Below are 24,697 nucleotides of genomic sequence, written 5' to 3'. Positions count from 1 at the left end.
AAAACACGCTTCCCTTCCTGGAGCTGCAGGTTTCTGCTTTCCAGTTGATATTTGGGTAGTTAAAGTCCCCCATAATAATGACTTCCCCCTGCTTCGCTGCCGCATCTATTTGTCTTATAAGAAGATTTTCTGATTCTTCCACTATACTTGGCGGTTTATAAATCACTCCTATAAGAATTTTATTATTCTTCGTCCCTCCCCTTATTTCTACCCAAAGAGACTCCACATTATCATCACATATATCCTCCCGCAGAATAGGCTTATGGCATGATTTAACATATAGACAGACCCCTCCCCCTTTCTTATTTTTACGGTCATTTCTGAATAGACTATAACCCTGGATATTAACGGCCCAGTCATAGGTCTCATCCAGCCATGTCTCGCTTATCCCCACTATATCATATTTCTCTTCAACCATTATGAGTTCTAATTCCTCAGCTTTATTAGTGAGGCTTCGAGCATTAGTATACATACATTTAATATATTTGTCCATATTCCCTTTCCTTTTATCACTAGTGACTATTCTAACCCCTCCCGCCGCTCCACCCCCAGTTCCATAATCTAGGCCCAGCTCTCCATCTACTCTGTCTTTACTTACTATATTGTAGTTGCCCTCCCCCCCGGTCCCTAGTTTAAACACTCCTCCAACCTCTTAGCCATCTTCTCCCCCAGCACGGCTGCACCCTCCCCATTGAGATGCAGCCCGTCCCTACCGTAGAGCCTGTAACCGACCGAGAAGTCGGCCCAGTTCTCCATGAACCCAAACCCCTCTACCCTACACCAGCTCTTGAGCCACTTATTTACCTCCCTAATCTCCCGCTGTCTCTCAGGTGTGGCTCGTGGTACAGGTAATATTTCGGAAAATATCACCTTGGAGGTCCTAGTTTTAAGCTTCCTGCCTAAGTCCCTGAAATCATTTTTAAGGACCCGCCACCTACCTCTAACTTTATCATTGGTGCCAATGTGCACCATGACTGCTGGGTCATCGCCAGCCCCTCCCAGTAATCTGTCAGCCCGATCCGCGATGTGACGAACTCGAGCGCCAGGAAGGCAACACACTGTTCGACGATCCCGGTCTTTGTGACAGATTGCCCTGTCTGTCCCCCTAATAATTGAGTCCCCCACTACCAGTACCTGCCTGGCCTGCCCTGAACTCCTGTTTCCCACCTTACTGGAGCAGACACCCCCCTGGCTTTCAGAGGCAGTGTCCTGCTGCAGCAATGCCACCCCTGAATCAACATCCCCCTCATCCGCCAATTTGGCAAACTTGTTGGGGTGTGCCAGATCAGGACTGGCCTCCCTCACACTCTTCCCTCTACCCCTTTTTCTAACTGTGACCCAACTAGCTGCCTCTTCCTCCTGTACCTCCATGCTATCACTCTCTCCCCCATCTACCCCTTGGAGTGCTTGCTCAGTCAGAAGCAGACCCCTTTCCAGTTTGCCAATGCATCTCAATCGTTGCAGCTGCTCATTTAGATCCAGGATCTGGGCTTCCAAACCAGCAACATGCACACATCTCCCACAATGGTATGCACCCTCGATCGGTTGATCAAGGATTGCATACATCGCACAAGATGTACATTGGGCCGCATTGTCAAACATGGCGCTCATTTATATGGGGATATTATGTATAAAGAAAGAAAAAACAAACAAGCAACAAAAGCAAACAATGTGTTCAAAAGCAAATAAACAATTTGTTTTCCTCTAAAACTCCCCGAATCTAAAGTCCCAGAATATTAAAGTCCCACACTTGAGACAAAAACACACTTTAGATCAAAAACTCGCACGCTCCAAAACTCGCTCACAATACAATATAGAAGTACTTAGCTTGCAGAGTTTGTTGCTTCTGGCTCCTGTGTTGGAGAGGATAACACAATGATAGCAAGAAAAAAACATAGCGGCACTCACCTAGCAGACTGTTCATTTTTCACATCTCCCTAGTGACAGCATGGGATACAGAAAATTCACTAGGGCCACACTGTCCCATTCGTGATTGTGTATTAGCCTTGGTCATTGTCTCTAGAATTAGTGGGTTATCTGCACTAGGTGGCCTCTGTGGTTTAATGTACACTGTACATTCTCCTATTAATGGGGCTGCAAGCATTGCTGTGAGGGTGTAGTTAGGGATGCCATGTAAATCCATTATTAGATCAATTAGCATTGGGCAGGGACTGCTGTAAGCCTAGCTGTGCGATATCCTACAGTTTTTCTGATATCCAATCCATTGCTAACAATAGGCCAAAACTTCTGGGTGAGTCTGACTGGGTAATTTCACACAGCCTGACATAGGGCCATGTAAGGATGCGTATGAGGGGCGATCAGCGAGATCGGTGCTTGTTTGCAGTGCCATCACACAGCACAACAAATTGATCGGCCAGGCCGCACAATCCTTGTGTTGTTCGTGCGACCATGGAAACTTAAAGCAAAGATATGCATACTGTCCAGATCACACAAGCAGAACATACTCACCTTCAGCGCTGCTGTGTGATCCAGCATCACGATCTCTGGCTGTCCTGCTGTTGCTGTATCTTCAGGCCACCCCAACTCCTTCAGTTTTCAATCGTTCTGGATAAAGTGGCTGCTGGAGAGCAGATCCAGAGACCTGGAGAGTGGGATGCTGAATCATACAGCAGTGCTGAAGGTATATGCACTGCTTCTTTGATCTGGAAACTAACAGCTAAGATATATGCATATCTGTGCTGTCAGTTTCTCTTTGCTATCGGACGCATATCTCCTGTTTAAGCAGAGAGATGTGCAGCCAATAGCAATAAATTTTAAATCCCACACAAAAAAATGTGATCAGCTGAGAATGGGCGTTTTCCCACTTCTCGGCTTTTTGCTGACACTTTTACACGGGTCAATTATTGGTCGAAGGAGCATTTCTAGAAAAACGGCCCTTCAGGATACCCTACAGGCCCCATATTAGATGGGTAATAGGTGTTGGGCAAAGTTTGCTATGTGAGGCTGGTAGTCATAAAATTTTGGTCCCTGGCATTAATTGCTTGTCTAGCACAAAGCCAAGACCATTGTCAGAGGCCATAGTAGGTCACACACTTAGACAAGGCTGTAAGATGTCTTTGTTGGGTTAGGGTTTCTAGACTTGTGCCAGGGCTTTGCAGGTTTCTGGCAATACATAGATGGAATATACTGGTCCAGAATATACATACCACTTAGTGAGTTCCTGTCAAAGAAGGATCCATGAGCATCGTTATGTGGCTGGGCTTTAGACGGTTCCTGTCTACTTTAGTATTTGTTTTGTTCATGCAGAGAAAAATGTATATATTAATGTATTGTACTTTATTCCATTGTACCAGTATACCTGACAGGCAAACAGTTACTATACACAAACATCTCACTTCTTGAGCAACACTACCACCTAACGACTTTTTATACTATTACCATTACTAGTATTAGTTGTTACATGAGACTTTCTGGAACAGGAAGGAGTTGTTTTAACTAGCTCCTATATATACACCCAGAGCCAGATTTATCAAAGGGTGTAAAATATACACCAGTGTAAATTGCCCTTAGCAACCGATCACAGCTCAGCTTTCATTTAACCAGAACTGAAACCTGACCTGTGATTGGTTGCTGTGGACAGTTTGCACCAGTGTGTTTTAAGTGACTTAAAGAGGATGTACCATCAGGTACATCCTCTTTAATATGACCCACGGATGGAACAGCGCCGTCACGGGGAAGCCGGTGCTGTGGTCCGTTTTTTTAAACCGCTGCCCTGTTCCCGTGTACGGCGTCATTCTATCCACGGGTACAAGGCTGGGGCTGAAGCTGTGGAGGTGGGCCGGTGGGAGGGAATTCCCTCCCCTCTATGACGTGGCTCCATTAGAATCAATGGAGCCACGTCATAGAGGGGCGGGGGTTTCCTCCCACGGGGGGTGGTCCAGCCAGCCTCCAGTGCTTCAGCCCCGGCCCAGTACCTGTGGATGGAATGGTGCTGTACACAGGAACCAGGCCGCAGTTCAAAAAACGGACCACAGCACTGGCTTCCCCACGACGGCGCTGTTCTATCCGTGGGTCATATTAAAGAGGATGTACCTGATGGTACATCCTCTTTGGGTGATACATAAACTGGAATCATCCCTGACCATGCCCAGGAGAAGAAAAGAGCTAAACAAGCCCAAAAACCTTATACACTTCTACTTCTTGGTTGACCCAAGTTCCTCACAAAATGAAGCTGTGCGAGAACAACAATGATGTCGATGCAGCAGAACTCCACTCACTGAAATCCAGATGTACCCTGGACCTGACTCAGCATCTTAGCCATGGGGGCCGCAGGATTGGGAAGTTGGGCCAGCAATCTACACTTTTCCCTGAACATAGAGAGGACAGGTCCCACATGCAACAGCGACATGACTCACCTCTGGAGCTGGGCCCTATCTCCACACAGAGTTCTCCCTCTGGCAGCCCAGTAAAACTGAGGCAGAAAATTGCGGAGTAAATGGACAATCATCTGGTATGGGGATAACAACCACTTATTTCTACAGATACGGATGATGAACTTACAGCTACAGCTGACTGAAACCACCTTGTGAGATATGCTCATTGCACTACACAGATCTTTATAGCTGAATATCAATGCTCTGATCAGCAAGTGCCACAGTTGACAATTTCGGCAGCAGAATTAAAAATGTAGAAAATATGTTTGGTTAATTTGCTTCCTCCCACAACAATTTTCTTGAATCTCACAACTCTCTTGAAAGGATATGCAGGCCATTAAGGCAAAAATGGCTGACTTAGAAGATAAATGCCAGCAAAATAATATAAAGAGGAGTGCCAGCAGGGCCGGGCTGGCACTGAAAAGCAGCCCAGGCACGCAAACCTCACGAGATCACATACAAATCTCCCTGTGCCAACTGTGGCAAGCAAAAAAAATTTCAGATACGATCAGATACCAGGTGTACGCAGGTGCTGAAGAGTATTTTTACCCTGCAGACTATAGAGAATACAGCAGTTATTAGACCCATAACCCATAAAGTTTTTAGTCCCCTCAGTAGCACCCAATATAGTAGCTAACTCCTCCCAGTACTGTCCCATATACTAGTTTCTTCCCCAATAGTGCCCCCATATAATAGCCAATCCCCCCCATTATCACTAGAGATGAGCGAACCGGTTCGGCCGCTATGGGATCCGGTTCCGGTCGGATTCGGATTTTTGGAAGTCCGCTCCGAATTTTTTTTTTTCTTGCTTTCTAAAATGACAGCTGCCATTTTAGAAAGCAGGAAGTGTTCTGGGTGGGAAAAGCGCTTTCCCATGATGCCCGGAACACATCCAATCATCAGGGATGTTGCACTAGCCCACCCCCTGTGTGACGTCGGTATTGCTTTAAGAGGAGCATTCACATGACCGCACGATGTAGTCTGCACAGAGAGAGGAAGGAGACTGTTAGCAGTGCACAGAGCTCGTCAGTGACAAACGCTTCTGCTGCTGCTGCTGCACTGAGAAGATATTGTACAAAAGCAAAGACAAAAAGATTATTAGGAAAGCGGAGAGGAGAAACATATAGTGATTGAGAGAGAAAAATAGAGAGGGCGAAAGATAGATAGGTAGATAGATTAGGCATAGGAGAGCAAAGGGTGCACAGAACAAAAATGTGCTATACAGATATACAAGAACTATACTGTCACCCTTGCGACAGTGTATATGATATAGGTGTTCCTAAGGCACAAATATATACCTTGTGCATGTGTGTAGAATAAAACTCGAAAAAAAAGTGCTTTACAGATATACAAGTACTATAGCTGGACTACCCTTGGAAGAGTGTATATGACATAGTTTTTTTCCTGAGGCATAAAAATATACCTTGTGCATGTGTGTAGAATAAAACTCTAAAAAAAAGTGCTATACAGATATACAAGTACTATAGGTGAACCCTTGCAAGAGTGTAGTGGAGAGACTGCTTGTTCACTGCATTTGGGACTTTTTTCCTGCATTGACCCTATAATAGTGAATTTCCTGCATAGACCCGTAAATGGTGAATATTGAATTCTAAAAAAAAAAAAAAATTGACTTTGAGATATTGAAAAGACAATGATGTTTCTGACAGGTAGAGCCCTAAATTCAACCAAATACATTACCCCCGTATTATAGAGATCCTTTAAACTTTGAAATTTGAAGAAATCCGAAATTCGGTCGAACCGAACTTTTCAAAAAAATCTGCAAGTCCAGTCTCTAATTAGCACCCCATATAGTAGCTAATCCCCCCCAATAGCACCCATATAGCTGCCAGTTAACCTTTAGTATTGCACCATTTAGTTTTGCCACCTGGGTAACCCCCCGGACTGGCTATCTGGGCAGCCCGTCGGGAATTTGCCCGGTCTACCAGATTGTCAGTCAGGGCCTGAGTGCCAGAAACTGTTGCGCCTTCTGAAATACCAGTTTATGTTCATACCCTCATCAAGGCTAGAAATAGACTGAGCACACTGGGTTCCCAAACCCAAAAATGTCCAACCCCATGGACATTCTTGCAAGAATACACTTCTTCACTGTAAAGAAAATACTAATAGACATTGCAAGAAAAAATGGCAGTCTCCCTGCTACATGTCACCAAATCTTGCATGCAGATCTGTCCAACCCACTATTGTTATATATCATCTACTTATATAGATAAACTGTGATATTTTGCAGTGGTATTGAAAATTGTAAGTCTATTCAACCATCAGATGTTCGAGCAGACGGGTCCACCTTCTTTTACTTTAAATGTAATATAAATGGTCTAAAATACTTATACAACACAGTTACGGGATTCAACACTGTTCAAAATTGTATCCCATATGCCCTTGGGGGAAAGATTTGGGAAAGACATTCTTAACTGTTGAATGGGAAAAACTTTACAATCTCTAAAACTACTTTGAAATGCAGCTCCAATTTGGAGGCTATATATAAACGAGAATGAGATGGTACTATACATCAGACATATTGTCGCTTATATATCCTGACTGTTCAAACAGATGTTGTGTAAGGTCTAAGAGTCTCTATTGATGCCCCCTAAAAATTTAAATATGCAAAAAAGGAGTCCGTGGAGCCTCGGTTGTGAGTCTCAAAACACAGGAATAGCCAGATTTCCCTGGCCTGTTGCCAAGGGGTGCCTTCATTGGAATTTTTTCACTGATCTCCCTGAGCTCAGTGATTCTGTGTTTTGTTGGTCGATTTATTATTGCCCCAACTAGCCAGAATCCTGCTCCACACTAACATGGGGCAAATACCCTGAAACGTCTGTCTTTGACACAAAAGGGGCCACCCTGGTGTTTCCCTATTAATGTTCCAATACTCACAACCGAGTGGGACTTAAGGGGCTACCTATCAGGGTGGTTTTGTGCTCTCCCCATCTGGGGACACCCCTTGGGAACAGGCTAGGGATATCTGGCTATTCCTGTGTTTTAAGACTCGCAACCAAGGCTCCACGGACTCCTTTTTTTACATGTGTAACAACTAGAGTCGTGGATCCACTCTAGTTGACGTTGGTGTAAACCACACCAGGGAGCAGTGTCTAAGGGGCCACTTGTCTTCACCAGTGCCCACTGCAAGGCGGGATGGACTTGTTGAGACAGGTGACCCTCATGTCACTATCTCTGGCTTGGCTGGCCATTGGCGTCACGCGAAGTGCAGCTGGAGACACATAGGCAGAAAGGAACGCAGCAAGACTCACAGCTGGAACCAGGATAGCAGTCACAGACAGGAAGCACGGGCAGGAACCACAGGCAGGAATTATGGACAGGAATCACGGAAAGCTGGGACCACACACTATGGAAGCATGCAGAGGCTTCAACAAGCAAGGGCCGGACAGTTGCACAGGAGCCCACATACTTTGCTCCACATACTTTGAACATGCCCAATGTCTCAAACACATTGAGAATCTTACACACAGAAAAGTTGGATACAAGGCCGTCTAAAATTGATCAATTTTATTGCTAAACCAGAAATAACAAAAATTAAAGACAAGAGGCAATCACTAACAACTCAGTCCAAGGATTTAAATTGGATGGGTCTCATACGGCCACATGGGTCAATGTAGCTACATATAACGTAACATATGATACCATGAATTGTCAAAGAAGAAAGTATGTAATTACAGTGGATAGATATATATTATTTTCACACAGTGGTGCTACAAAAACTATCCCACTTAGGACACGGCATAAATTACATTGCACTATGCCCTTAAATTGTAAACCACCATCTCACCTGTATACTGAGACTCCCACTCCTAATCACTTAAGTGGAAAGATGTACTAGAGTATCCAAAATAGCTAATGCCATGTTTTGGACAGACCACTCAGCGTATATAGCATAATCATCTCATAATCCTAGACGTGTGGTTCGCGATCCTTTCTCTAGCAGCATTATCCACCACTAATACTGGGCTCTCATATATACCCCATTAATCCTTGTTACTTCCAAAACGCCGGCAAATGTGCAAAGATGATGCGGAAATCCCGTCCTCCCCACTTTGGGTGACCGATGATGACATCACCACCTCCCTGCCACATAACCAGAGGGGTGAATACACCATTTCCACGCACCAGAGTAAGGGAACGTCCACAAACGACCTCAACTCACGTGCACTCCAGATGACAGGTACTTATTGCCAAGAGATAGTTGTTTAACAATGTATGGCTGAAAGAATGGAATATACTACTTAAAGGGTGATGTGTGCAAATAAGGATAAAGTGTTCATGTGCCTACATATTTCTAAATGCTATCAATGCTAATATAAAATGCTTATAAGTAAACCAACACAAATTAAAGTGAATATATATATATATATATATATATATATATATATATATATATATAGATGGATGAACCAGCACCACTTCGTTCAAATGAAATTCAAACATAAATTTATTCCATGGAAAAAGTGCATAAAAAAAGCACTTTTTGCATGGAATAAATTTACGTTTGAATTTCAAACAAGGTATCTGATCGCACTCCTCTTAGGGTGGTATTACACGGAACGATAATCGGGCCGAATTGGCCCGATTCGGCCAATTATCGCTCCGTGTAATAAATGCAACGATCAGCCGATGACAACGATCATCGGCTGATCGTTGATATAGGTTAGAACCTATTTTCGTCGGGCGCCGACGATATAACGATATACATTACCCGGCGACTAACGATATACATTACCCATCCACGTTCCAGGGCTGCTCCTGCCGTCCGCTTCTCCCTGCGTCCCGCGCGCGCTCTAGCGTCACAGAGGCCTGTCAGCTGATCGGTCCGCGGCGGTCCCGGCCTGTGATTGGCTGAGCGGCCTACCAGCTGACAGGCTGCTGTGACGCTAGAGAGCGCGCGGGACCCCCGGGAGAAGCGGACGGCAGGAGCAGCCCTGGAACGTGGATGGGTAATGTATGCCAGTTTAGCAAGGGCTGCAAGGACATCGGTAACGATGTCCTTGCAGCTCTTGTCAAACGATTATCGGGCCGTGTAATAGGTCCAGTAAACGAGCAACGATCTAGCAGATCGCTGCTCGTTTACAGGTATTATCGGGCCCTGCTCGGCCCGTGTAATACCACCCTTAATTGCTAAGTCCTCAGGGCGTTGGCTTGAAGTAGTGCCTATTTATTCTCAGGCTGTGTGCACACTATGGTTAAACCCTCTCACTACAATGGAGTGTGGAAGATAAATATATATAAAGACACAAATAGTATATATTGAATGATACATATTAAGTTTGGTATAGATAGTAGCGTTCCCCTAATCACAGCAGTATACTCTCCAAGGTCAGTTTGTATACTTATGAAATGGAGCTAAGATAAACACACTCACCCTTTCACTGTGATTACATAGCAGAGTCCTGATGTGCTCCAGCAGTACAACAGTTTTTGTCTGTTGTTCCAATATAGAAAACGATACTTGGTTTGCTGTTCTAATCCTCTGTGATGGCTAGCAGTCCTTGATCCTCAGTTCTTTGCGTCCGGAGGAGCACGTTCCGGCCGCTGATGGCTCTGTTATCCGGTACTTTTGTAGAGCAGGTAAGTCTCTCAGAAACTCAAAGTCTCAGAAGTTCAGTGTGACGTCACATCTACTACTGGTTCCTGAAAGGGTCAGAATACCTGTACCACACAAGTACAATAAGTACAGACTTTTGTGAAGGGTGTATATAACTGTAACACCCGTGGTAGGACTATATATAAATATATATATATATATATATATATATATATATATATATATATATATACACTCACCGGCCACTTTATTAGGTACACCATGCTAGTAACGGGTTGGACCCCCTTTTGCCTTCAGAACTGCCTCAATTCTTCGTGGCATAGATTCAACAAGGTGCTGGAAGCATTCCTCAGAGATTTTGGTCCATATTGACATGATGGCATCACACAGTTGCCGCAGATTTGTCGGCTGCACATCCATGATGCGAATCTCCCGTTCCACCACATCCCAAAGATGCTCTATTGGATTGAGATCTGGTGACTGTGGAGGCCATTTGAGTACAGTAAACTCATTGTCATGTTCAAGAAACCAGTCTGAGATGATTCTAGCTTTATGACATGGCGCATTATCCTGCTGAAAGTAGCCATCAGATGTTGGGTACATTGTGGTCATAAAGGGATGAACATGGTCAGCAACAATACTCAGGTAGGCTGTGGCGTTGCAAGGCAGGATGGATCCATGCTTTCATGTTGTTGACGCCAAATTCTGACCCTACCATCCAAATGTCGCAGCAGAAATCGAGACTCATCAGACCAGGCAACGTTTTTCCAATCTTCTACTGTCCAATTTCGATGAGCTTGTGCAAATTGTAGCCTCAGTTTCCTGTTCTTAGCTGAAAGGAGTGACACCCGGTGTGGTCTTCTGCTGCTGTAGCCCATCTGCCTCAAAGTTGGACGTACTGTGCGTTCAGAGATGCTCTTCTGCCTACCTTGGTTGTAACGGTTGGCTATTTGAGTCACTGTTGCCTTTCTATCAGCTCGAACCAGTCTGCCCATTCTCCTCTGACCTCTGGCATCAACAAGGCATTTCCGCCCACAGAACTGCCGCTCACTGGATGTTTTTTCTTTTTCGGACCATTCTCTGTAAACCCTAGAGATGGTTGTGCGTGAAAATCCCAGTAGATCAGCAGTTTCTGAAATACTCAGACCAGCCCTTCTGGCACCAACAACCATGCCACGTTCAAAGGCCCTCAAATCACCTTTCTTCCCCATACTGATGCTCGGTTTGAACTGCAGGAGATTGTCTTGACCATGTCTACATGCCTAAATGCACTGAGTTGCCGCCATGTGATTGGCTGATTAGAAATTAAGTGGTAACGTGCAGTTGGACAGGTGTACCTAATAAAGTGGCCGGTGAGTGTGTATATATATATATATATATATATATATATATACATATAATTTGTCTCCCTGGACTAATACAAAGCACTATTCTTAAAGGGGTTATCCAGCGCTACAAAAACATTGCCACTTTTCCCCCTACTGTTGTCTCCAGTTCAGGTGCGGTTTGCAATTAAGCTCCATTTACTTCAATGAAAACTGAGTTTCAAAACCCCACCCAATCTGGAGACAACAGTAGGGGGAAAGTGGCCATGTTTTTGTAGCGCTGGATAACCCCTTTAAACTTAATCTGTCAGCATCTGCACCCAACCCGAAGCACTTATAGTCCGCTGTAGATGTTATTATATCAGTCAGCAGGTAACCTGTGGCTATTGTGACATTGGAGGGGGTGCTATACAATATTGATTTTCCAATTGTAACCAAGAGTCAAAGAAGAGTCGTGGAACAGGTGTGCCACTAAGTTTTTTATGCAGCTGGGCAAAGTAACTCACTCAGGTTCTCACAGTGGGATGAAGAAGAATGATTTGTATGATTTGTTTTTCCCCACTAGGTGTCTTCTGTTATATTCTTTGTATGTACTGTATTTTCCGGCGTATAAGATGACTTTTTAACCCCGGGGGTCGTCTTATACGCTGTAGGGTCGCCTCATACGGTGGGTCAGGGGCTCAAAAATGGCCCTATCCCCACCGTATGGGGCAACCACTATAAAATAAACAAACATTTAAAGGGGTAGTGCAGCAGTAAAAAATTATTCACAGACTAACACACATTACAAAGTTATACAACTTTGTAATGTATGTTATGTCTGTGAATGGCCCCCTTCCCCGTGTCCCACCACCCCCACCCGTGTACCCGGAAGTGTGGTGCACTATACTCACCTGTCACGTGCCGACACCAGTCTTCGATCTTCATTCAGCGATGTCTTCTTCGGGCGGACGGCAAACAGCTCCGACAGTTGTGTCGCGGCGGACGGGGGACAGGCGGCAGCGACCCGGCTGTCCGTCCGAAGATGCCGTTTGGCACAAGATGGCGGACGGCCCTCAACACGGATCAGGTAATGTATAATGCACCACACTTCCGGGTACACGGGTGGGGGTGGGGGGACACAGGGAACGGGGCGATTCACAGACATAACATACATTACAAAGTTGTATAACTTTGTAATGTGTGTTATTCTGTGAATAATTTCTGAGTGCCGCACTACCCCTTTAACTTACCTAGTGCCCTTTCCCGGCCTACACACGCCTCCCGTACCATTCCCGGCCAGGGCCGTATTTACTACTAGGCACCCGTGGTCCGGTGCCTAAGGCAGCACCTTGCAGGGGGGCAGCACCAGGAAGCAGAAGGAAGGAAACAACTTTTTTGTTTGTTTTTATTTTTTTAGTCTCCCACCTCCCATTCAGACTTGCCAGTAAATCTGATGTCTTTTTGAGGGGGGTGGGGGGGTTGGTATGGTCAGGTCTGGTGTGGTGGTGTTGTTCTGGTCTGATATGGCTGTGACGCCTGGAGCTATTACCTACCAATCCTGTGGTGAGAATTCCGTCAGACAATATACAGACGGATCTAATTATTGATTCAATGTGGAAATTTATGTTTTAAGCTGTTAAAGATCATGAAAACGCGATTCAGAATGTTTCTACATGTAGAGAAATGCGTGTGGCCGAAACCACTCTCCTCCACGCTATGCAAGATGGGGCGTCTTCAGGTTTAGTGCCTAGGGCAGCAGCAGTTGTTAATACGGCCCTGTTCCCGGCGCAGGCAGTGTGACGTGCAGCCGAGCATCTCCAAGCCTCTCCGATGAGACATTCGGCTGCCCAGAATAAGTCAGTATTTTTTCATTTTAACAGTTGAAACAATATGGACCCTAATCCCTGTCCGTATTACAACCTTGTTAGAACAGTCTAAATTCCGACGTGATAAAATTTAGTCACAAAATACAGAACTATTACACCTGGTGACTTAAAGGTGATGTTGTCTTCACATCTCCAGTCATCCCCGTCCTCTTTTACAACACAACCCCCATCCTTTATCCTTTACACTGCAACCCTGCTGTAACCACCAACACTGGTCCTAATACTGCATCATAGCCCCGCCCCCTCCCCCGGACTATAACAACATCTAACAACATATCTGTGAAGTAAATAAATGTTATTACTTTCTTGGCTAGATAGTACACAAACCTGTGAAGCGTATGTGGAATAAAAATACTCAGTCTACTCACAGATGAATTCTTAGAGGGGTGTAGTTTCCTAAATGGGATCACAAAGAATTTTCTCTGTATTGGTACCTAAAATTCAGTGCAGATGCAACATGGAACCCAAAAAACATTCTGTCAAATTTGGGTTAATATTTTCAAATGGCACTTCCTACGCCATGCCTTGTGCAACAACAGGTTTTAACCACATATGGCATATTACTGTAAGAAAGTGTGCAACAAAACACGTGGGGTCAAAATGCGAACTCCTTGATAAGGTCCCTGAATGGTGTCTCTGAATTGGGGTCTTTGGGTGTTTTTTGTTACCCCAAGTCCTCTGCAAACTTGAATTGGTGCAAGTAAAATGTTATAAGAAAATGGAGACCATGATGCACTAGCAAACTAGAACCACATACAAGATATTGACTTGCATTTAAGGGTTAAAAAAATTCCTAAAGTCATTGTAAATACTTGGGGAGCTACTGTTTTGAAAATAATTTATGGATGTCCCTCAAACCAACTTTAAAACTTAAATGGTCCCTAAAATTATCTCTTTTGAAAAACATAAATTAGGCGAATCTTGTGGCTTCAGAAAAAAATCTATGCTTGCTAGGTTCTGAAGTAGATTTCAACAACAATGTATTCCTGTTTTAAGATGAAACTCCTGCCCCCCCCCCCCCCCCCCCCTGGTGACCATAGTGTGGTCAGCACCCACTCATGTTATGACCATAGTGTAAAATGCTAAGAAGTCACAATAATTCATACATTTTTGCATTAAACCAGGTCTGTGTGAAAACTTTTGACTTTCTATCACCAGGAAACTGGTATACTTTATTAATGTATTTCCCACATCAACCAAACATTGCCACTTAGTAAAATACAATGTCTCACAAAAAAAGAATCAAATTTAAATTTAAATAAGAAAAAGCATTTGGAACTTATTTTTAACACATTAGATAACCGGTTAAAGTTAAACCTACCTAGGACTTTAAAGGTAATTGAAGAAGGGGGGGGGGATATATATATCCCTCATTTTAAACCCTTAAAGGGGTATTCCACTCAAACATAACTTTTAATATTCCAAAGAAAATAGATTTTCTCAGCTCCATAAAAAATAATTCTTTTATTTCAAATGCATCTTAAAAATGGTGAACATTAAAAACACAGCTGGCGCAGCTGTGTTTTTAATGTTCACCATTTTTAAGATGCATTTGAAATAAAAGAATTATTTTTTATGGAGCTGAGAAAATCTATTTTCTTTGGAATTTGAAACGGGTGACGACCCGCTATACTACTTATCGTGCTCCACACCTGGAGGAAGTTCTGGCACAAGCATCAAGCCGAGAGGGTGAGCTGATTTCTTTGGTTTTTTATAACTTTTAATATGTTGCTGCCCATGATATGACTTACTTTTCCTTCTATGTTAGTTATTATCTATTCAATATCCTTCTTCCAGTTCTGAGCTGCTGCTTTCTGCTGAAGACACACAAATGGTGTATGAGCTTTCTCTCTCTTTCTCCCCCACCTTCTGAGACAGCTGATTTAAAAAGTCCCTGGCAGGCTTTATCTGCAACTTTGTAGCTTCTTTGTAATGCTGGGAGGGTTAATCACAGTGAGTTCATTAGCAACTTGACCTTAGTTTAAACCTCCCAGCATTACAAGGAAGCTACAAAGCTGCAGAAAAAGGGACTTGTTTACATCAGCTATCTCAGAAGGGAGGGGGAGTCAGAGAGAAAGGCTCACACACAGATTTTTGTGTTTTCTGCAGAAAGCAGCAGCTCAGAGCTGGGGGAAGGAGACTTAATACACAATGACATGTATGGAATGAATTGTTAGTCTCACCATGGGCAACAACATATCAGAAGTTATGTTTGAGTGGAATACCCCTTTAATCCTCCAACCTAAACTCTACCTCTAGAGCAGTAAGCCAAACTAATGTGCAGTAAAATTGTACTTATTTAAAAGTCATCATTCATGACTATTTGAATATTATATTTATAGTACAGTTCTTAATGCAGAGGCTACAGTTCAGATGTCCCAGGAAGACCCTGACTGTGTCTGCCTGTATGTACTGGCAATACATTGTGATATTTAGTGTCAAACTTTATTATTATTATTATTATTATTATTATTATTATTATTATTAGAAAATAACAGCTCTGTGAACCATTATCATTTGTTCAAACCCTATTTGTCACTTCCTCGGGCTAACCATGACAGTTCTTTAAGATGTTTCTTAAAAAGAGCCAACATAAGTAAAAGATTATTCATTGTATTATCTAGTACCTTTAAACTGAAGATGTTTCTTCACTGCCTTCTTTATTTCTTTATTCCTAAGACTATAGACAGCCGGATTTAACAATGGAGTCAAAATGGTATAATTTATAGTTACCAGTTGGTCATATTCAGGTGCATATACTTTCTGTGGCCTTACATACATGAAGGATACGCTTCCAAAAAATATCAGCACGACAGTGATATGAGCTGCACAGGTTGAGAATGCCTTCCTGCGCCCCTCTGCACTATTCATTTTGATTATTGTGATCAGGATTTTCATGTAAGTCAATACAATAAATGCAGTAGTTAAAATAATAATACAAGAGTTGATGACAAAGTCAATGATAACATTGAGAAATGTGTCTGCACAAGCAAGGTGTAGAAGAGGAGACAAGTCACAGAAAAGATGGCGTATTTCATTAGATCCACAAAATGGTAGAAAAGTTACTAAAATTAATTTGGTCACTGGACTTAAAAATCCACACAACCAGCAAGCAAATACAAGATACTTACAGCATCTAGGAGTCATGATAGTGGAGTACCTTAGGGGGTTACATATGGCAATGTAGCGGTCATAGGCCATAACCGTCAAAAGATAATTTTCAGTTATCCCCAGAGAATGGAAAAAATACATCTGAAGTAAGCAGCCACTGACAGCAATATAGACTCTTCCGATCCAAAAGATGACGAGCATCTGTGGAATTGTGACTGCAGTGTAACAAATATCTAGAAAAGACAGCATTCCCGCAAACATATACATGGGGGTATGCAGACGTGGCTCGGCCCAAATAATAAGAGCGATGGTTACATTGCCAGTAATTATTAGAAAATAAATGCAAAGCAAAACGGCGAAAATAGGATGACGCAATGAATCCAAGTTTGTAAATCCTAAAATAACAAAGCCAGTAACTGTTTGATTCATAATAGCAACAGTAAGTGTCACAGTTAGGCCTGCATTAGAAGGGATAATTAAATGATAGTCATGTGATAATAACAGAACCGAAAATCAGTTGTTTTATTACTATTAGGTAAAGTTTATTATCAAACTGTTTGCAAAGAACCTTTTAATACAGCACTGTAAAGTGCACCCGGCAGCACACAGAGTCCCTATAGTTTCACAGAATGGGGTTACATAAGCAGATCAACAAAATCATGATAATCCAGCCGTAGATCCTATATTAATCCACTAATAATCATTTCTAGACACAAAGGAGGCTCTTAGCGTAACTGCCCTTCCTCTACCGTCCTGACTTCAGGAGCATCTTTCAGTTTTACCATCTTGTTTTTTATCAATGTTCTTTTCATGGAATATGTTAGAATGTGTACATATGGAATACAGTGAACTAGACATGAACCTAAGCAAGTTTTCTTGGGTGCTACTTAAAAGACACATATAACATCTTGCACACAAACATTCAAATACAACAGTGCAGGAATTAAAGTCGCACATCTCCTGCCTTGTCTGTACTGTACTGCTGTCACTTATACTAGCCCTACACCACTACACATCTCCTGCCTTGTCTGTACTGTACTGCTGTCACTTGTACTAGCCCTACACCGCTACACATCTCCTGCCTTGTCTGTACTGTACTGCTGTCACTTATACTAGCCCTACACCGCTACACATCTCCTGCCTTGTCTGTACTGTACTGCTGTCACTTATACTAGCCCTACACCACTACACATCTCCTGCCTTGTCTGTACTGTACTGCTGTCACTTATACTAGCCCTACACCACTACACATCTCCTGCCTTGTCTGTACTGTACTGCTGTCACTTATACTAGCCCTACACCACTACACATCTCCTACCTTGTCTGTACTGTACTGCTGTCACTTATACTAGCCCTACACCGCTACACATCTCCTGCCTTGTCTGTACTGTACTGCTGTCACTTATACTAGCCCTACACCACTACACATCTCCTGTCTTGTCTGTACTGTACTGCTGTCACTTATACTAACCCTACACCGCTACACATCTCCTACCTTGTCTGTACTGTACTGCTGTCACTTATACTAGCCCTACACCACTACACATCTCCTGTCTTGTCTGTACTGTACTGCTGTCACTTATACTAGCCCTACACCACTACACATCTCCTACCTTGTCTGTACTGTACTGCTGTCACTTATACTAGCCCTACACCACTACACATCTCCTGCCTTGTCTGTACTGTACTGCTGTCACTTATACTAGCACTACATCACTACACATCTCCTGCCTTGTCTGTACTGTACTGCTGTCACTTATACTAGCCCTACACCACTACACATCTCCTGTCTTGTCCATCACATTTTGTACTGTACTACTGCATAGAAAAACAAACAAACATAAAGCCTATAAGATTTCAGAATGTCATACACAACTTTCAATTCAGCCATAATTTGATCAAATCAAATCTCAAGACCATCTGCAATAAAAAATGGACTCACAATTGCATGTCTCTAGTGGTTGTTCATGTGATGCAGAAGTGTAGTTTGATAACTGTGTTTAGTCTACATCACACATTAGCATTACATGGTCTCCAAAAAAATCCCATAAAAATATTCTGTAGCTTTCTCTAAATACTTCTTGGTCTTTTTACACTCTAAAATATGCACACCGCTGATATCAGGAAAATGTAATGTGTAAAGCCGCCAGTACACACATCTAATAGTCACGCACCTACCGTATACTATGTAATGTACACTGCAACACAACAAACCTTTTCATTTACCTCAATTAAATGCATTAATAGCCTTTCCGTCCAATTTATAAAGATTACTGTCACCTTTCTTTGAAAGGAACCTATTCCCTGTCCTATTCTTACTGCCTAGGGAGAGGAACAAACAAATGTGACTTGAGACTTCCCAAGAGGAAGTCAGTTGTTCAATAACATTACCTAAACTAATTAGGTAAAGAAAACAAGCTAAAAATATATGGATCCACTTAATTCTGAGTGTACATTTTATATGTATGTTATTGCTAAGCCTTTATTTAGGGATGAGGGAACTTTTTAAAAATTCAATTCCACCAATCCACAATTTTTTCCCCCCAAAAAAGTCTAGTTTCTATCTGCCGCGAACTACAATAAAATGTAAAAAAATTAGGTGAAAAATAACAATTACAATAGTGGGACTATTACCGTTTATATTGGGAGGCTGCAGTAGTGGTTGTAACAGTGGGAATAGTAGAATATCACAGAGTATGCACAATGTCATCTGCGGCAGCAAGGTGGTGGTCATTTGCTCACACAACTTACAGCCCTATTACACAGAACAAGCAGAAGGAGCAAACAAGCGCCAACCTGTGCTCGCTTGCTCCTTATTTCTCGCTCGGTGCCCGCTCTATTAAACACGCTGACATCAAGCAGGTAAGTGCTGGGGCGGGGGCAACTAAGAGGGGATAGCAGCAGTCTGCTGCCGCTGCTTCTATTACACGGAGTGACAGCTAGCACACCGCCGTTATCACTGAAGTTTTTTTCAACATGTTAAAAGACAAGGTTCATCCAATAATATGCATGTTGGCTAATCGTTGCCTTTTAATACAGCTATTACACCAAACAATTATTGGCCAATAAGCGGTCAAATGCGACCAATAATCTCTTGGTGTAGTAGGGCCTTTAGCTAGGGAACAACAGTGATTGCTTCTGAACAGTAACAGTGAAACAAATGTCTCTGCATCCTTATTCTCTTTTCTAGGGTGTCAAGTAATTTAGACGGCAATATTAGATACATAACACAGCATTACAGATATCAACAGCAGTAGTCTAAGTGATCCCATACTGCTTCTGCATGAAAGTTAGTTCAGCGTGGATACAGCTTCAAAATTAGATGGTTCGTAGCCTGAAAAGCAGTGTTAGGGATCCCATCCCACATTTTCCACCTGGAGGGCTTCTCACCATGGGAGGAACATGGGGTGTTATCAGTGTCAGACTGGGGTATGTGGGGCCTATCAGAGGAATCTTAGACCCTGGGGCCCATCACGCTCAACTAAAGCTAACACCCATAAATATACAGTCCCATCTAGTATTGGCTTACATTGTATCAGTAGACTCTACAAAGGTGCTGATACTGCAGCTCTTTTTAGAAATACTATGTCAACATTTAGCTCATTTTCCAATGCAGACACAGAGTAAATTGGAAAAGGATGTAGGTGAAATTACTGAAGGCCAGTGGCATGATGTGCTTCCCTTAACTCCTATGGTGTCGCTATGTGACGTGTAGAGATTATCACAGCTGTACTTTTTGCTCAGAGTGTACAAGATGCCTCTGTTTATGCACAAAATAAAAATAAGGAACACCTCTGAATGTCCCAGATGTGGAGAACTAGATGAGCATCTTTTACATATCACATAGGAGTGCTGGAAATAAGAGGACTTTTGAAGAGGGGTTTTTGACATGATACAGAAAGCATCACCATTCCTTCAGACCCCAAAAAATGTTTGTTAGGCATACTAGGTCTAGACCTCCCTGAGGAGGTAGTGGAATTAGCAGTACAGAGGGTGTTACATCAGGCTAGAAAAGATATTGCTGCCCACTGGATCCAATAACAACGGCCACTGGTTACAGAGTTTATTAATAAGTTGAATAATATTATAAGGTTGGAAAGGGGGGGGGGGTGTTGCATTAAACTTGAATTTGGGGGGGGGGAATTGAAAATATCTGGTGAAGATGGATAGACACCCCTGGCCTTCCTAGTGGGATATCAACAGAACTGTCAGGATGGTATCTTTGCGGAGCGTCATGCGTCCCTCTGCTCGTGCTGTGCGGCCGAGAAGGTGCTGATTTTCTTGCATTCTGTTTCTGTGTTTTGTTTTGCTGTGTCTGAACACTGGTTATTTGCTCACCTTGAGAGACACACCTGACTTCACCTGCTGAGTTCTGTCTGGCCATGTCAGGGTTAATCTGTGTTTTGGTTCTACTGTGACTGACAGGTCTTCCTGCCAGTGGATCTGTTTTGTTCTCAGCTGTCTGTGCTTGGAGATCAGGGGGATGGTCCAATTATGTTCTGGATCAGAACCCTGGCCTCCTATATAACTACCTCAGTCTGGGATATCATGCCCGGATATTGAGCTTGTCTCTGCCTGGTTCTGTTTCTCTTGCTCTGTTTATTCTGGCTCTTCTGCTTTGTATTTCTGACCATCCCTGCTAGCTGCCTGCCCTGACCGTATTGCCTGTTTATTGACCTCACTTCTTGGATTGTGATTTTGTACTTTTCTGCCCGATTGTTGTGACCCGCACTGTCGACTATTCTTTATTGTGTTTTGTCTGTCTGTCTTGTCTTTGTGTCCCACCAAGCTAGTACAGGGACCGCCGCCCAGTTGCTGCCCTAGGGTTTAGCCTAGGGGGGCAAGTAGGTAGAGGACAGTGGGTGGGGCTGAGCTTAGGGTGCACTGTCTTGTCTTGTCCTGCTGTCCAGTTCCTGACAAGAACAATGTTGAAACCCTATGCAGGTGTGGATTAATTCTTTGGGGTAAGGAATAACTATCTTGCTTAGACAGGCTCATATAGAAATGATGATTGCTTTATTTTGCATAGTTGCGAAATGTCCTTTTGAATATCTTATAGCATGCTTGCATCAGTATTGTTTTCATGTACAAGAGCAAAGGTTTATGTATATTCTGTACTACTGGAGATTGTTATTATTTACCATGTTTCTTTCTTTATTTGTGATTCAAATGTTGGTGGTTTTCCAACACTTTTGTGAGTTTCTTGTTTAGGCTATGTTCACACTACGTAAAAGTACGGCCGTTGTTGCCACCGGCAACAACGGCCATACTTTTTGCGGAGCGCAACATAACCTTATCTGATATGGGATCCCGGCCGGAGCGTATTCACATCGTATACGCTCCGGCCGGGATCCCATACGGGGCCGCAAATAACTGACATGTCAGTTTTCTGAAGCCGGAATTCAGTGAATTCCGGCCGCAGAAAGCACTGTCAGTTCGCACAGTGAAACAAGCGGCTCCAGCATCAGAGCTCTGCGGCCGGAAAGATCATCCGACCGGTACTTAAGTACCGGCCAAGATGATCCGGCCAGAGACCGGCCGTTCCATGACCCGGCCGGGGTCACGGACCAGCCGGTCTCTCACGCCGTGTGAACATAGCCTTAAAGTGTAACATTTTTAATAACAATGATCTGATCAAAAAACAGGGGCCTAAAATAGACAATTTGATGGTGGTCACTTATAACTAGGAGGGATTACCTATGAAATAATATCATCCACAATATTATAAAGATGTACGTTTCTTTTTTAATTAATGCAAAAGTTATAAAAAAAAATGAGCAGGGAGGGGAACACACAGAGGAACAATAAAGAGGAAAAAAAAACACCATACATGAATATATCTATATACTGTACACTCAAGTAACTTGAATAGTATGGTCACTACACATGAAGCCAGTGCATCATTAAATCAAAGTGCATGTGCAAAATAGCAGCACTGTCAGAATAGAAACTTTGATGGTGTGTTGGAAGCAGCAGCCGCAGGAGCGGTCAGTCAGACCCATAAGGGCATAAGATTGATACTTTGATAATTGTGTTGGGACTTTTTTGGATAGACACCTTGATGAAGGTGGTGGAAGCAGCAAGAGCAATCGGTCAGACCTACAAGAGCCTAGGACACTTTGTTGATGGCTTTGGAATCAGCAGCAGCAGAACCAGTACTCCATTAGACCCATAAAGGCCCAGGATAGACTCTTTGATCGTATTTAAAAAATGAGCAAAATCAGCCAGGCTGTCCACCAATGCTTTTGGCAGGACCTTAGGAGAATATGGAGACATGGCAAATGGCCCTTTTGTCACCATCGCCAAGGTACAGGGTGGCTATCACAGGGCCATTTCTATTGCCACGCAACCGCATGGGGTTGGCACCCCTGGACCTTACTTGGCACCCGGACAATCGCATGGGGTTGGCACCCCTGGACCTTACTCGGTGCCCCCCGGCGCTCACCTGACCAGCCCGCCACTGCCACTATAGCACCCCTCCCCTCAGGCGCCACTGACCTGGCCATCCCGCCGCCATCATAGTACACACACACACACACCCTGGGCGCTGACCTGACCAGCCGCCCACTGCCATCAAAGCACACCCCGCGTGCGCTCAGCTGAGCGCTCTGCACCTCTTCAGGCTGCCGCCCACATCTTCTCCCTCTGCAGAACCCGGCCGTGCACACTCCATCCAGCAGGCGCAGTGATATGATGTTACAGGTTGAAGGGACCTGCCCCATGAAAGGATTAGGTGAGTATAATGTTTTGTTTTTTTTGTGTGTGTGTGTTGGGCAATACAGGGGGGATTACTATGGGGCAGAGCACAGGGGGGATTACTATGGGGCAGAGCACAGGGGAGATTACTATGGGGCAGAGCACAGAGGGGATTACTATGGGGCAGAGCACAGGGGGGATTACTAAGGGGACAGCACAGGGGGTATTACTATGGGGCAAAGCACACAGTGGATTACTATGGGGCAGAACACAGGAGGGATTACTATGGGGCAGAGCACAGAGGGGTATTACTATGGGGTAGAACACAGGGGGGGATTACTAAGGGGACCGCAAAGCGGGTATTACTATGGGGCAGAGCACAGAGGGGGCTTACTATGGGCAGGGCACAGGGGAGATTACTATGGGGCAGAGCACAGGGGGGATTACTATGGGGCAGAGCACAGGGGAGATTACTATGGGGCAGAGCACAGGGGGGATTACTATGGGGCAGAGCACAGGGGGGATTACTATGGGGAGAGCACAGGGGGGGTTACTATGGGGAGAGCACAGGGGGGATTACTATGGGGCAGAGCACAGGGGGGATTACTATGGGGACAGCATGGGGGAATTACTGTGGGGACAGCACGGGAGGGGGGTTACTATGGGGCAGAGCACAGAGGGGATTATTACTATGAGACAAAGCACGGGGGGAGGGATTATTACTATGGGGACAGCACAGGGATGATTATACAGCCTGCTGCAGCCATAACACATACACACACAAAGCCTGCTGCAGCTATAGCATACACACACAGCCTGCTGCAGTCATAGCATACACACACACAGCCTACTGCATCCATCGCACGCACACACACACACACACACACACACAGGGCCAGTGTTCTATTAGAATGTTGCTCATAATATATATTCATGAGCAAAACTTGTAAAATTCATATCAAAATTCAATTCTACAATTTTTAACGATTTTTTTAAAGCTGGAGTCGGAGTCAGTACATTTTTTTTCAACTCCGACTCCAGCCAAAACTAGCTCTGACTCCAACTCTGACTCTGACTCCAGCCAAAACTAGCTCCGACTCCGACTCCACGACTCCGACTCCACAGCCCTGGGGGTAGTTTTGTTGGGGTTTAGTGTATTAAAAAAATTTTACTACTGTGATTGCTTTTGCTGTCTTTCATGAAGAATGAAGTTTGTTCACTATTTTAGGCAAAGACTCTGATGCATGCAACTTTCTATTTTCTCTATCTACAGAAGGGACTTCTTATTCAAAGGACCCTATAAGGATATACGGCGCCAGTGTTATCTCGTCACCACTATGGCAGTAACAAGTTTTTTTTTTCTTCATAGTTGTTTATAGGATAACTGTAATATGGGTACTATGCAAAGTGACTCTTAAGGCTATGTTCACACTACGTAAGTCTCCGGACGTAGCGCGTTCCGTGAATAAGCGGCCGGAGACTTGCGTAGTTTGCGTACAATGGAAAGTATATGATCTACGGCTGCACAGTTCACACTACGTAAGAACTTACGCCAGGATCGTACGCGGCGCCGTAAAAAATGTTCCAGACCATTGTTTGAGGACGAAAATGCTGTAACTTACGCCCGTAGCGTAACATGTGGTCCCAAACGTAAATCTTCATTTTTCAAGCTTTTTGTGCCGATCCAAAAGGTTCTGTGGTGTGTCCGGGGCTAGGCGAAGATTTCCA

General features: G+C 43.8%; 1 protein-coding gene across 1 annotated transcript; it reads right to left on the bottom strand.

The window, feature by feature from the left end:
* Positions 1-15,778: 15,778 nt before the first annotated feature.
* On the bottom strand, positions 15,779-16,702 carry LOC138783451 (olfactory receptor 6N1-like). Its single transcript, XM_069958160.1, has one exon. It carries the CDS (start codon positions 16,700-16,702, stop codon positions 15,779-15,781), a length of 924 nt encoding a protein of 307 aa, XP_069814261.1.
* Positions 16,703-24,697: the final 7,995 nt, after the last annotated feature.

Source organism: Dendropsophus ebraccatus, chromosome 1 (assembly GCF_027789765.1).
Source record: "Dendropsophus ebraccatus isolate aDenEbr1 chromosome 1, aDenEbr1.pat, whole genome shotgun sequence".
Lineage (NCBI taxonomy): Eukaryota > Metazoa > Chordata > Amphibia > Anura > Hylidae > Dendropsophus > Dendropsophus ebraccatus.
The sequence above is the reverse complement of the archived record's forward strand: the minus strand, read 5'-3'. Positions and strand labels throughout refer to the sequence as shown.